The sequence below is a fragment of the Cariama cristata genome, unplaced genomic scaffold (genome assembly GCF_000690535.1).
Source record: "Cariama cristata isolate BGI_N322 unplaced genomic scaffold, ASM69053v1 scaffold210, whole genome shotgun sequence".
Taxonomy (NCBI): Eukaryota; Metazoa; Chordata; class Aves; order Cariamiformes; family Cariamidae; genus Cariama; species Cariama cristata.
Genome location: NW_009593821.1, coordinates 29,210 through 45,417, shown reverse-complemented (window position 1 = coordinate 45,417; position 16,208 = coordinate 29,210). Strand labels below are relative to the sequence as shown.

Below are 16,208 nucleotides of genomic sequence, written 5' to 3'. Positions count from 1 at the left end.
CCCCCCCCCCCCCCCTCAAGGTTTCTAAGTATAGTGACAACCTCATCAGGGTTTACTAGTAGCAGCGCAAGCTCAGTGAAAACCTGGGAAATCTAACTGGAAACACGAGAGCGAGCTTTATTTGGCAGTGCTAAAAAAACCTGGGGACAAATGGCTGGGCAGCGGTGGAAGTGCAGGCTGCACAATCAATACGCAGAGAGCCGGATAGCGGCTCCCCCCCCCTTTTAATCGACAGCTGAGAGACTATTTTTTGCAATGGTTGACTAAATATGGTCAGGGAAGAGAGAGGCACAAGAGAGCCTGTTTGCCTGGGAGTGCATGTTTCAAATGCTTAGCTGCCTATAAAGCCGTAACAGTTTTGCTTGTGCCCTCTAAGTGGGAAATACGGTTAGTGCCTTCTGTAGTGTGCGTGCGGGAGCCCTGACCTCGCTAGCAGACTTGACCTCTGAAGATGGAAAGTAGCTTCAACACAGACCTGCCTACAGTTAAGCCTGGAAATATAACCTCAAGCAAGAAAAGATGCAGTGCAATATCTAAGGAACTAGAAGAAACCAATATTTGCCGGGGGAGGGGGGAAGATGATCGCGCGCTTTTTTTGTGCCTTTTTTCTTTTTTTTTTTTTTGGAAGCAACTCCAACTTTTGGGGGCTTGGTTTTGGTTTTTTTGTTGGGTTTTTATTCTTCTTTTTTTTTGCCTGTGATTATTTTCATCTGACAGTGGGCTAAGTTCACCTTCCCTTGGCTTCCTAGCATCTATCCTTGGAGTCTTAACTCTCAGTCCAGCAGACATAAGGTATAATTTCTATACAACATCATCCATATTTTAGCATTCCAAGAGAGACAGCAGGTGCCAATTAGGCACCTGTCTTCATGCCTTTTTTTTTTCCTTTTAAGTTTTATCTATTTAAGGTGGTGAGGTACTGTATGCACCGACATTCGCCCCCCCTTGCCTCCCCCTCCCATGTAATGAAGAGCTGATTCAGCGAATAGAGTGAGAGCGCACTCAGGATGAGATGGCTGCTGCTGATGTGTCTCTAGGTCATTACCTCTCTTCCAACTGCAAATGCTGCATGACACTAAGCTTACAGGTAACAGAACATCAGGAGACCTGCATTATTCTGCACGTTTAAAGGATGCCTATGACTTTCTGCATGTGTATCTTATTTACTAGAATGTTTTTTTTTTTTTACTGTTATATTAATCCCTCTACTCTGGGAACAGCTTAATTTTGAGTGCGTTAAAGTATCAAGCATTTGTAGTGTAAAGAGCAGGTTGAAAGAAAACAACATTAGTCCAAATTTCATAGCAAAAAAAAACCCCACAAACCCCAACTTGCTTGGTAGGCAGAATTATTTTTAAAGAATATAACTCAAAAATTGCAATGCCATTAACTGGTTGTTCATTTCAGTGAAATATGTTCTTATCTTCCTATGCATAACTAAAAAAAATTACCAACTTTAAAAAGAAAATCTAATAAACAGTGGGGTAGTGTAATGCTGAGTTCTCAAGTAGGTCTAAGCAAAATTTTCAAGGTGCTTTATCTCAGACATACATGAAAACAACCTACTTAAACTAGAATGTGACTGCTGTGATTCTAATGCTGCATTGCTGTTTCTCCTTGTAGTAGTGTGCTAGCTACTGCTACACTCTGATTTGCTCTCTATCAGCTGCACTAGGTTTTTGTCAGGAGCTGCAGAAATTCTTACTTCCTCTGCTCTCAGTTTTCCTTATGACTATCACATTTACTAATTGTTAAGCTTATTTCAAATTTACCTTCTAATGCTGTAAAGACAAAGCTTACTCTTTACTGTAGCCCAAATCCACTCCTGAAACAAAAATTAAGCAACCATAAGCTCTGAGAGTCCCTTAGAAGTCAAACCCGTACAGTACATCAAATATTTAACTATCATTCCAAACCAAGGCGTACAGTCTGACAAAACAGGGTTAAACTTGGGGTTTGTTTCTTTGAGGATGTTTTTGGGTTTTGTTGGGGTTTTTTTGTTTTGTTTTGGGGGGTTTTTGGGCTTTTTTTTTTAGTTGTCATAAATATGTCAAATGTGGACAAAATTTTAAATGAAGCAGGTGAGTGCCAATTTAAAAAAAAAAAGAGAAAAGCTTCCTGCAGAACTGTTGAATAGGTATTAGCTTTCACATGTGACCTTCGGCCTAACAATCCAAACCCTGTCACAGCAGTTAGAGATTGTTTTCTTAATTCAATGTCATCATCTTTACAATAAGCAGGATCACTTGTGGCATGTGCTGTTATTATTTTATTTTTTTTTAAACCACTCTGAACTACAGTGGAAATAAGTATAAACCTGCAAAGAGTTTGCAGAATACTGGATGGGATGCAAAAAGCATGGAAGTGGGATTGGGGAGGGTAGGAAAATAAGTTTATAACTGCTATATTAGACGAGTCTATACTTCCCTTCAGGACACTAGATGCAAACCGTACACCAGCATGGAAATCTGCTAGAAGACCTGGGAGGAAGCTGAAGTTTTTCCCGTGGAATACAACTACAAATTCCAAGAAAACATGTTGCAAAGCTACCAGTGACTCAACTCTCCACTCAAACGTGGTCACTCAGAACGAACAGCAAGACACTGCAAAAATCTGGAAAAGCACTTCTAATGTCTGTGCCATCCCAGAACAATGAACCATAACCGGCTTTAAGCCACTGTGCAGGTAAATTGCCTTGCAAAGTTCAGTTAGAATAAGTTTATTTTCTACCATCAGCTAATCATAACATTGTTCTTCCAAATAATTGTCAGCCTGAGTTTTACCTAGTGACAGCAGCGGAAAGCAGCAAAATACTTTTCAGGTTCATCTGACAGGTAGTCGAGCAACTCTGTGTGTACCTGCTCGGAGTACATACTTCTTTATGTACCCATATGAACATACAATGCTATGGAATGTAAAGAAGTATGTATTTTTGGCAGGCACGGAACGACCAGTAAGAGGAAACTAAACAGCTGTTGGAAGAAACAGGTTTCCCTCTTGTTTGAATGACATTCATGTGACAAATCAGCTTGCTAAGGGTCAGCTGGTATTGCCAAAATAACTCATACTTGTTAGTAACAAATCACAAAACATTAAATTAAATGACTATAAAAGTGAGTAGGAAGAACTGTTAACAGCTGATAAACGGAACATTAGTTGTAAACAAAGAATTCAAAACAAGGCTGGAAACGAACCGTTGAAATGCACCGATTAAGACTGCAGCATAGCTGCAAAATTTATCACTACCAGTACTCCTCACTGAACAGATTCTAAACTTACCTTAAAAGCCTGATTATCAAAACGTAACTCCTCAAAAACAAGCCACTCTTCTACTAATCACAGCCAGTTCTGTGTACTTCAGATGGGAGTATTTACATTTACATCTACTATAGAATATTTAATCTACTGGTTGCAACTAAGGCACAAGCAGAAACAGCTAAGAAATTAGGGCTGTGATTTAGAGAAAAGGATAGCCAAAATAATTGACTATGATAACTTCTGCAATTTAATATATGGGACTTAAGTTCGAATTTTCTCCAAATCAGCACTTATTATGCTCACTGAGCTCTTTGATACAAAGTGCAGTGTCGGGTTTATGCACAGAAAGTGACAATACAGAGATTTCTAGGCCACAGCTGCCGGTCAGCAGATTAAAGCTATTGACAGATTTCTAGATGAAAACATAAATGACAACTACAACCTAAAAGGTAAGTTATCTTAAATACTACTTTCAAGTAAGCTGAATTTATTTGAAATCCAAGTTTAAGAAAATCGGCCATGAAAATACGACTTTGTAGCATCCAGAAAATTGTAAGAACTATATGAGAAGCAGTGCTGCAACAGTTTCAAGTTCTAAAAGCAGTATTAATTAAAATATAGCAGTGCATACCATCCCTAAGTAAAGACACTCAACATCAGATTCAGGAACAAGGAAAAAATATGAGGAAAGACCTCCTGGCTCATCAATCCAGCCATTCCTATTCATGACAGCAGCCTTCTAAAAGCAGTTATTAAATAGGGTATGTCCATGATAAGTAGGCACATTTGGCCCAGATTAAAAATTCTAACTGTACCCCTGTGCTTACTAAAATGTCTGGGAGAAAAAAAATTACAAGAAAAATAAAAAAAGACAGTGCAAGATTTTTAGATGAAGAATCTTATTTTTAAATACTCACATAATTCTCAAATAGCTAATAATACACATAGCCTGCTATTTTCATTACCTGAAACTACAGAATAGCATATATACAAGAAGAAACATTATCTTATCAGAATCATTTTAAGTGAAATATTAGCATTTGTTTTAAAGCTATTATGAGCAGATATTTTGGCACGAAGACTACAGTATCTTAATATCTAAATTAAAACCTGGTTTATAGTGGGAAACAAATCGAACTGTAGTAGCTTTTCTAAACGGGGCAATGCTACTGAATTTGATCATGCTCACAGAAGCAATCTGGTATTACCAACAGCTTTACAGAGGGGTTAATTGCTAAGCTTCTGCTTCTTTTCCTGAAGAGCTCCTGTCCTCGCCACCAATTGATTTGGCTTCTACTATATAATGAGAACAACTTTATAGCAGCTTAGATTGATTTTGAAAGGGTTTTGGTAACAATTCATTATGTTGTGTTCTTTCTCATCTTTTTTGTGTAAGATTGCGACACTATTCCAAAACTAAATGACAGTTCAGAGTGATACAAAAGTTAAAATTATATGTTGACATTGCTTCCTGCTAGTTCATGTTAGCATATCTCTAAGAATACATATCTAGTCACTCTAAAATGTCACATCCATCACTTAGATCAGCTGTTCAATTTTAACTGAGCACACATTGAACTTTGGGCATCTGCTGACACAGTTGTAACTCAAACATTTCAACTGTGTGACTGACAGGGATAACAGATGCTGACATTATCAAATGCTACACAGCTTTTTTTCCACGGCCGTTTTTTGTCCCGATATGGCCAGTACATGAAACTGTATTGCCATCCAAAAGTGCACTTGAGCAGCTGTATCTGTAAAACAGTTCCTGTATAACTGGTAAAAATAGAAACTAATTTTATAGCCATCTTAATGCTTAAGTCCAAGTGACACACCTGCTATGTTTCTATTAGGATACATGGTGTTGGGAATATATTTACATAAATCTTCTCACCAGCATCGGACTATGCAACAAACAGATGTAGCCTATACTTGACATACTCACTATTAGCGAACGGCTTGAACTCAGGTTGCCCCCTGCTTCCCACTGCAGTCAAAACGCAAAAAGAATTCAGCGCACAACATAAAAAAAGCTACAGGAGCATGCACAAATGTATGGAAGACCTTAATTTAGAAGAAATGAGATGCAACTCCAGTTAATTCTTTAAAAGCTGTCTTTTTCTGGCATTAAACATTTTTACATACACTATCAGGGTAAAAAAAAAATAATCTATCCTACTGTATTATATAATCATTCCTAAAAAGTTAATACTAACCAGAGAATAGTAATGGAATTGAAAGCACTTGACATTTATACTTGTGCTAACCAATTACAGCATTAAAGCAGCTGCAAAAGGGAACCTGCCAGAAAATGAATGAGGGGGAGGGTAGGGGCGAACCCAAAACCTTCTTCCCCAGTAACGTTTAACATAAAGAAGCGAGGGAGCTCTCCATGAGTAGAAATTGTAAGAACACGGTTTCTGGTCACTACTCTAGAATTTCATTATTGCAAACAGAAAAAAGTTAAATCAAATTATAGTTACAGTTTTGAGACTTATCCAAAGATCCTCAAGGAAATACTTGAGGAAGGAACAAACTTGGATACTGTACAGGCCTTTCTGGTATACAGCTTTCTATTTTGCCGTCTCTAAAATCAGTGAAGGAATTTAAATTTGCATTGACTAGAAACAAAACATGTAACACAGAAGCGAGCCACATGTTCTTTGTGAACTGTTCACGTCCTTAAAAATGTGTTACTGAATGATAACCCTCCTGCACTCCAATGCTTTGCTAAAGCTGGTAAAATGGAACCAAATCACCTCTTCAATGGATTTGGTCCCCTTCAACCAGCTGTAGCTATGCATTGATCACTACAGGATTTCTTGTATTTTTAAAACTGGACACTAAAGTCTGCTCAGAGTAATTATGCAGTCCTTTCTGCAGCTGAGTTCAATGATTCTAGGCAGCTTGAAGATGGGAGGTAACAGAGTGTAGCAAATGCTGTATTCCCAAATTTCAAGGTTGTGTTTGTAAATAAATAGCTACCAGTGTTTAACATTCTGTCCATATTCAGTGAAAACTGATCTCTTACAACATTTATAAAGAAGATAGGTAAACAGTGAAATAAACATATTTTCCAACGATTTATTGTGTCTTGTATTTTTCCTCAAGTCTGTTGCCCTTTGTAGCAGAACTGACCAAAAAAACTGATTGAAAGGAAGCAATCCTGAACAGCATTGGTAATGTAGGACAGATCTACTTTCTGGGCACCCCTCTTTTCCTTCCCCTCCCCCCTGCCCCCCCCCCCTTTTTTTTTTTAATTGCACAAGCGAGGAAACTCCACAGGGTAGGAACTGTATTTGCCATCTTGTACATGCTGGGCATATTATTTACTATTTAAAGATAATAAATTTGTCACTGACCTCAACAGCTACAGGCTAATCTGCCATCTAATTATAGGTCTGCTCACGGAGATTATATTCTTTCTCTGAACCAACTTGAACAAAAGTATTCTTTCAAAGCATTTTCTGACATAATACTTCAATAAGAGGTTTTAGGAACATGCTTTTTTTTGCACTCAGCTTCAACCTACACTTACTGGCAGAACTGCAAATATGAAAGCAAAAACCCACTTTTACTGGTTTACAAAATACTTGTACAACTCTTCGATTACCTCACAACTTGTCTCTTTGAGGACCTCCATGACAACACAGCACGTAAGTCCCTAAGACACTCATTAACCCTAAGTAGAGCTGAGAAACCCTACCTCTCAAATAAATCGCTACAGTTAGAAATTCCACTGCCAACCAGTTCAAACCATCTGCAAATCTAAAAACAAGGAGACATGGGGAAAAATTACAATTCCATTTTAAATCACAATCTCTTACTTGCTAGTTTATGAACACAAAGATGACGTACTCCTTGCTATTGGACAGCAATATATGAAATCTGCACCTTACCCCAAGATTTTAATTTTTTGATTTAACATTCAGCAGAATTTATTGCTCTGAAGAACTAGTTGTATGCATGTGCAAAGTCAGGTCAGCTCTAAAAGCAGCCTCTATTTAAGATGCTAGCTGCAGCGTGAATAAAGCACTCTTCACAAGATACAATGCAAATCTAAAACTAACTGGGGCAACGGATATAAAATACGCCTACGCTTCACAGTCGCGTCTTCAGCTCAAAAATCTGAAGTCACAGGTATGTGAATAGATCAAACATAACCAAGAGCTGATAACATGGGAAAAACAACCAATCTGTACAGTACTTTCAAATTTTACTCTCCTTTTTTCTGTCTGAAAAGTCTCATTAACACTGAAAAAGTCTGCCAAGCTTTGAGGTTCAAAGTACTTTGAAAAAATTCCAAAATAAATGCACTTCTAATATGACTGACTCAGTTAAAAATCATGAACAAGAAACAGTGTATTAAACAAAATCTGAAGTTCCCCACAATTCATTTCAAATTTCTTTTTAGCTCTATCTCCCATGCACAAGTTTAAAGCTACCTACAACAAACTGTCCAATCTACATTTCAACATTACACATTATCATGAAGAAAAGGTCTGTTTCTATATCAATTCACAAAGCATGAACAGAAGCAAACTATTAAAAGGAGAAACATTCCACTAATAACAGGATGCTCTCCAAAACACACTATGCCTTGACTTTGGAAAACACTGCCGAACTGCCATGGAAGATTAAGTGCTGAGAAATAACTAAGCTATTCGACATAAATCACTGTCTTTCTTATAGTATTTATCTAATATTTGAATGTTTAAAACAGAATATAAGTATTAATTTTCATATGAAAAAAAAGCTTCCAAATGTTGTTCTCAGCACAGTTTGCGTGGGTTTTTCCCTTGGAGACCTATTTCCCTACTGTTAGTAAAGGTCAGAAATCAAGCAAGAAGCAGAATATGTTTTGCACTGAAAATGAAATTGGTTCCAAATACCTGTTTGATATCAATCATAAAAAATTCTATAGAAATCTAGTTCACTTTATGGTGGTATCCATGCACTTAACACATGCATTTATTTTATTATCAGCAACTAGGAAGACAAATGTCAACTTCAACAATACTTACATACATAGTAAGTATTTTATTTTTATAAATGTAGATATTCACACACATGCATACACACTTATATGCATCTATGAATATATGTTTAACTTAAAGAAATGTTATTTTATATATTTACATATTTGACCTTAAGGAGAATTTAGTGCACTGTATTCCATATAAGGCACCACAGCTTGAAGCCACAAAAACTCCAGCTTAGGCAGAGCGGGAAAGCTTGGATTAGGAAACATAGGTCCTTAAGTGAGGTTTCAAGCAGAATATATTACATACTGCTTGTGACCCATATCAGCTACAAGCTGAAGTTCAGGTGGTTATTTTTAACAGTGTTTTAAATATCTTGTGCTTAGTGCATTTAACAGATTAGTAATATCTATTGTTCTATACCAGATTAGAAAACCAAAGTGGCAAATATAAAACCTTTGGTTTCATTCAGAAAGAGGCCAGTGGCAGAACTACAGAACCAACAATGAAATAAAAGACTATCACTAAAATCTTAAAGAAAATAAAACTTAACTCCTAAATGAATCAAATTATTATAATTATTTTTTTGTCCTGGCCAAACAAAAAAGTTTAAAATTTTTCAAAATAGATTTCTTTTGGTTTCATTTTCATTAATTTCTTCCCAGGTTGATGTGTAAAATATCTAATGCTGTGAACAAATGAAACTACTACTTCTGTGATGGAGACAAGATTCTCTCTTTTTACATACTTCAGATGTGCCCAGATATAACTCCAACCAAAAAAGTAGATATCTAAGAGCTTTAGATGCAAGTGAAAAATCCATGTATGGGGGTGACCAACATGGGGTTCAAATCACTGATACTGGAAATATTTTCCCATTCTTCCAGTAAAAGCTTTTGTAAAGGAGAGAGGACTCTGGGAAAAATTGCACTATGCCTCACATTCTGCCAACGATCAAACTGACCCTGTCTGAACTACTATTTGGATCCCTTCATCAAAGAAAAAGCCTGCAGCTCCTAAAACATTCACCCACAGAAAAATCTTCAGCATCCCTATGAAGATCTTTTTTCCCCCCCCGTACACTTTCCCTGCATCTCACAAGGGCCTAAGGAAAGCATCGCAGAACAAAAAAAAAAACTAACAATACCCCATCTAGGTAACTGGAGACAGGAAACAGTACTCCTGGCTAATGCTGTTATATAAATATGGAGAATTCACATTAAGTGGTTCAGTTACCAAGTCAGACTTGAAAGAATTGTCTCCTGAATGCCAAAAATAAGCTCCCTTCACTAGGTCCGTGACATGTTCTCTTATAGACCTTTTATGAGCACTGCAGAAAATCGTAAACACATTTATTGTTCCTATCAACACTTCCAACCACTACTTTTATTTCGTGAAGTGTGATTCCATTCCACATACACACGTAAACGCTTATGTTTACTTTTTAACTATCAATCTTGATAGCTAAGAGTCTCTTCTAAGAGATTAACCCAGATTTTATTCACGTACACTAATATACAGCCTTATTTCTCCAATTTCACTCAACTGAAAAGTAGCAGAATTTAGTAGTTAAACAAGTACACACACACATTTCTTATTTCACATTTCTCATTTCATACCAAATTCTCTACCACACAATTAATATATTAAAGTCTAGCTAGACTGACAGCTCTGAAGAAGCCCATTTATCCACAACATAATAAGTAACCAGCAACGCAGAAAGTTTTCCATTAAGTTCTATCTAAGCAACATAGTTTTTGAAAGCTATCTTAACTGGAGTTTGCATGTAGATGTAGAGTATGCAGCTAGGACAAAAAAAATTATGCCTTAAAACTAACTTTTCCAAATAAGCTGCTATATAGAAGTTGAAATAAGAAATTCCTTCTATACATACTTATAAGAAAACAAAATTAAATGTTTCTTATACTGACCAATACCATTTAATGCAACAATCCTAAGATCACTTTATAACTGCATAGTATCTTTAATAATTATTCACAAATATGTATTTCTTAAAAACTCAAATCCCTTTCCCAATTCCAATATCTGAGAAGGGAAACATTTTTACAAATCCTATCTTAAGATCTTACTTAATAACTTAATCACCAAAACGTTTATTGGCAAAATTTTACAGCCACCATATGGTATTTCTTAGAGATTTGGAGTTATCTTAATATAGCATTAAACTGAGCAGACTAGTAGCTTCATTCTAATAATGGCTTCCCAAGTATTAGAAAGATGCATATTTAAGCAACATCAAAATTTAAGAAATAACTGCATGCAGGTTTAAGGATCTTTTGAAAGACCATAATTCTACCCTCCCCTGCATTTTTTTCTCCTTTTACAAATGATAAAATAATCTTTAAAAACAATTTTTACCTAGGGTTTCCTCTTAGTGCAGCATGGTGAAGAGCATTAAACCCATTGTTGTTGGTGATAGTAACATCTGCTCCAGCTTCTAACAATACAGCAAGGATGTCATCACGCTTTTTACTTATGGCATCATGAAGTGGGGTGTCACCTTCAGAATCCTAAAACCAGAAACAGCTTACATCAATTTTTGCATGCACTCACATTAGAGAAAAAAGATGCTTAAATATCACTAGGAAAACTGACTATACAAACACAAAACAGTTCTTCAGACCTAAAAGTGTTGCTATACCGCAGAGTTCAAAGCAAGCTACTTTCTGATCTTGCTCTGGGTTTTGCATAGTCTTCTGTGATGACACTTCTACCAGAACTCAAGCATGCCTTGCATCTAACAGTACTGAAAACACTGGTGTAAACATCAACTTCTCTACGCCTCATATCCAGCAGGAGCTGATGCCTTAGTTACAATTTATGAGTAACAGAAGGACAGCAGCAAAAATTAACACAATAGGGACTAGCCAGGCAGGGGGAAGACAGGGAATTTTGAGTGATGAAGGTCAAGATTGAGCCAGCAATTAACAACGTAAAAGACAATACCAAGAAAACAGTGTGAAATAAAAGCATAAGCAAATAAAAATAAAATGCAGTCCAAGTAATAAACTTAGGCACATCTGTTGTTTTAACTGAAGCAGATCATTTTCCATGAAGCAAAGGCCAATGTCATAAGCAATATTAAGCTTTTAAACTCATTATGGCTAATACCAGATTACATTACACAAGGTACATGAAAATATTTTGGTGCATAATTGAACAGGCAAAGAATTTATATTTTTAGCTTGACATTTTATTTTTCAAATATCCCAAATAAGGGAAAAATACTTTTTATTCCTAGAAGCATTTTGCACATTACTTATTCAAAGACTCAAATGGCTGGACTGAAAAGGAACGTCCTAGACTAACAGTGAGAAAACACATCCATTTAAGCTTAGTTGCTGTTATATAGGCAAACTCTCTAGATTTATGCTCCCAGTAAAATTTTAACACCATATAAGTCAGGAAGTCTTCTGTCACTGACACTGACTCAACCGCAAGCTGACTAACACAGGAACTGAACATTTTAGCAATACACTAATACGAAAACAAATCTTTACAATCTTTACAGTGAGAATCAAAAACTGTCAAACAAGAAGTGCCAGAATATGGAAACACTTGAACCAGTTTGCCAAAACTAAATTATGTAGATTTTATTTGGTTTAACTGATCATATTTCCTGAGTTTACTGTTTACAGACTAACATATGTTTCTGTTCACCCAGCGAATTGGCTTGAGTGGTTAAGCGCTGGCCAGTTAAATTCCAGTCATGCCTCAGTCTGACTTCCCTGTGCTCTCATCCACCAAATCAATCGCCTACTCACATTTGCACATTGGAGTTCCTCAGCACGCATGCAGGATCTGAAAGTTCATTATTTTCAATGACAATTATATTTTCCAGGTGGAGTTTCATAGCACCATCCTACTGAATTTTTCAGTCCAAACAGACTTCTATAATTTAAAGTCAGACATAACCATTTTGACTACCCATATATCATACATCATTATATGACATACAGTCACCCTTTATTGGGCTCAACACACCAGACTGTTCAACAAACACTAAATAGGGTCTGGATGGATGTTAGCTGGCTAACAGCTCAACCTCAGCAACATCAAGACAGTACCTATAAAGCCAGGTGGAACCAGATAAATAATTACTCTATTCACCAATTTCAAGAAAGTTTGCTCATCGTTTTTTATGTGGATATACAGCTTCAAATAAATCTCTGATTATTGACATGGCAAAACAAGGAGGTAAATATGTTATTACTGCATATCTTGATTTGCCCAGGATGTTACAGCTTTTTCTTTCTGTTGCAAACCTCTTCAAACTCACCCATTCTGATTTGTTTTACTGATGCACTGCATGGGGTTGCATTCAGCTCATGCAGAATGTGGACGTCTGCTTATTTCATAGGTTTCTACTCTACCTTCTCAACAGGAGGTTGCACTCATGTCATCTCCCGCCACATCCATTATAGATAAAGATCCCTGTGAAATTATGGTACTTGAGGCCCTATGCATGAGGGTTTTTTTAGATAAAAGGCTGAATATTTTTAAAAGATAATCTGGTTAAACAGTTGTATCAATGATAAGTCAATTCTGAAAAAAAGGTTTCTTTTAACGAAACATTCCACAGTATCATCAGCCAAAAAAATGCAAAGCTGTGCCTTGCAGAAGGAGCAAACAGCCGTGGATTTGATAGAGGAGGAATTAATCTGGAGAGAAAGTTAACAATTACAGATAACTACAGTCTGTGAAAATACCAATTAGCATCAACTGGTTAGAATAAATCAGGTGTCTATACAGCTGTCAAGAAAACAAACAGATTTAATAGCATTTTTATCACAGCTGATCACATGTTGATATAGATGCTGGGACAGATAACTTCAGAAGGTCCATTCCTTTCAATTCCACTTTCCATTATTCTTCTATCGCCTACATACAGCATCTACATACAGCAAATCATAAAATTCAGTAGCTAAAAAGTGAATCTATATTAACATTTACTTTACCTGGAGACTAGGATGGCAGCCAAAGTCCAGTAAAGTCTTCACAACTTGCAGATGACCTTTGTTGACAGCAATATGAAGTGGAGTCTGCCTGCGTTTGTTGCGAGCGTTCAGATCGGCACTGCCTCTGTGCAAAACCTCTATCACAGCACCCTCGTCACCGAAGGCTGCATGGTGGACCGCTCTGTCTCCATCTTTGTCCTAAAGTGGAAACATTAATTTGACCCAGTATATTCCACATTTCCTTTGCATTTAAATAAGATTAAACTGATCAATTGTGCATATCTGATATCTTTAAAGAGAAAGAAAAATTAGACAACCATGATATCATTCAAATACCTTATTAAAACAATTGCTCAAACCACAGCAGCAGAGGATGAAGTCTGTTCATATACAAACATAAATATTCTATGACATATGACATTCTACACCATATACAACTATTGCCTTGAATCTTTGTGTGATGTGTTCATCAAACTCAAATAGATTCATCTGCATTTCATCAAATTTGTCAGTTTGGGTTATTTTAACATCCTTAAGAGTGGACTGTACTACCCGAAACATTTAAAAATATCAATAAGTGATTTCAACATTAATGACAGTATACAAAATTTAAAAGTAAAATAGAAGGTACATAACAGATTTCAATGAAATAGTAACTTCCATAAGCTAGTTTCTAACTAAATTTTTGCGCACAGTGGAATATTACTATGTATTTGTAGGATCTAATTTTGACAATAGAGAAATAGTGAAAACTGTAAGGAGAAAATTATGACTGATCAAGGGTGTACTGGATGTCTCTCTTGGGTAAGCTTAGTTTCTCTTATCAATTTGCCTCTCCTTCAGCAATGTCTTTCAAAAGTTTTTTTTATTATGTGTAATACATTTCTAATATATTTCACATCAATGTAAAAATTAATAGTTCTTAGAATAAATTGTATTTGCACAATTACAAGATAACAATTAGACTATTCTCAATTAAGCTGTCAGACATAAGCACAGAGGAGACAACAATATGAGGCCATCCCCAGAAAATGTCATCATGAATGTATATACTCTGCAGCAGTGACTGTAAGTGTAAACATATCCAACTTAGCTATAAAGCAGGCTATTTTATCCATTGCTTCCATGCCACAGACCACAACAGTGAAGTAAATGGACTAAATTTTTGCTGTCTGCTTAATGGGACGGCTCTGCTGCATCTTCACATCACTAATTTCTATACAGCTGACATTTTTTTAAAGCCTGAAACATATAATCATTAATCTAATCATATTTTATATATAATTATTATAACAATTAATGCAATTACATAATTAAGCAGGAATACCATGTTCACTTAAGCAACTTAAAGTTACATGAAAAAGGCTTGGAAATTCAAACAAAATCCCTGAAAATTTTTAATGCTAATGTTAACAATACTTCTGAAGCCTGAGCAAACATAAGCTCTTAACAATTCTACTGCTAGCAGATTACCAGGTGTATTATCTTGAAGCTGTTTAAGCAGTGCTTCTACTTCCCTCTCTAATGCTTCTAACCCTTCCTTATACCAGAAAGTATCAGTCCACCACTTGATTAATATGGCATTGATCCCACAGTGGAGATGAAAAGCAGCTTAGTCTAGTTTGTAACAGCATATGCTGTGTACTACAGTGAAAGTACTACTTCTAAAATGAAGCTATTTCACAGAAATCAGACCACAGCAAGTATGTACTGCATCAGATCTAAGCCATCTCTACAATTTAGCAGAAAACCTTTTATAAAAAGTAATGGTGTATCTGTGAATATAAAAATAATTTATGTTCCAAGAATTACATTATTGCTTCACTAATGTTTTAATATCTTGTAACTTCTGTATATCAAATACAATATAACACTAAATGCCCAAGCATGTAAACTTATTTTTCTGTTATGCAAACGACTGGCTACACTATTAACTTCTAAGCATTCTCTTAGGCTCTAATTTATATTCTTAATAAGAGAAATTTGACACATCCTTCTTGTGCTTCACAAAACGAGCAAAGGCTGCAACATCAGTGCATTCTAGGTGAGGCAAAAATCAATTCAAAATGCAAATACCACAGTATGCTGATAGATAATTTTCTCACAAATAATAATTCTAAGAAACCTAAACAGAAGAAATCCTTCCATGAAGTTAAAAAAAAACAAACCTGAAAAACTGGAAGCAGAGTTGGCAGTTCCTACACAAAGACTGTTATTATTTTCTGCTCAAACTTGCTTCAGTTGAGAATGGAAAACTTTCTCCTAACTGAATACCGTATATAAGCAGCATTACAAGTATCTGAAGTTGGAGATGCAGCATCCAACAACATCTTTTTCTCTGAATGCCACAGGCAGTGTGCTAGCCTATTGTATTCTACTGTTGAAATGAAGGAAATAAAGAAGGGGCTTCCATCCACTACAATCACATACTAGCTTACATAGATCTGTTATATTGGCACTATATTTCACTTAGAGGTGCTAAAGAATTAGATACTGACCCTTTGTAATATTCTTAGTAAGACGTTAATCTGGGAGCATAATCACAGTAAGAAAAGCAGCTTTTCACTTGCTCTGACATTTAAAAACAAGGTAACTCCAATAGAATTGTTATTTCTGAATGTAGCAGAGTTTAAAACTTAAGGAGACACAAAGTGTATTTTGAAATATTTAAGTTACCTCTGCTTCTACATCCACATTCTGTTTCAGAAGCAACTTCAAAATGTCGACATGACCATTCTGACTAGCGGCTTGCATAGCTGTGTGTCCAGCACATTGTCCATTCACCTGGAAGCATATCAATACTTTGAGATAAGCTGTAAGATACACATATATACCTATGAAACACTTTAGCAGTATTCATGCAAGCGTATTAGAAAACTTAAATCAACAGCATGCATATGAAAGTATCAAATGAACAATTTTTAGACAGTTGCCTTTCTAGCACATACAGATGATCTCCTAGGTATTCTGTTTCATTTCTATAGCA

At 36.1% G+C, this 16,208-nt stretch overlaps 1 protein-coding gene across 1 annotated transcript in view; it reads right to left on the bottom strand.

Annotated features, from left to right (window-relative positions):
* Positions 1-10,618: 10,618 nt before the first annotated feature.
* LOC104157955 (E3 ubiquitin-protein ligase MIB1-like) overlaps positions 10,619-16,208 on the bottom strand; it is a 29,324-nt gene continuing 23,734 nt past the window's right edge. Inside the window, exons 10-12 of the mRNA XM_009695504.1 lie at positions 15,899-16,006; positions 13,223-13,420; positions 10,619-10,774 (exon numbers count right to left, since the gene is read on the bottom strand). Coding sequence (XP_009693806.1) covers positions 10,619-10,774; positions 13,223-13,420; positions 15,899-16,006 — 462 coding nt within the window. The remainder of the gene's footprint in view (positions 10,775-13,222; positions 13,421-15,898; positions 16,007-16,208) is intronic.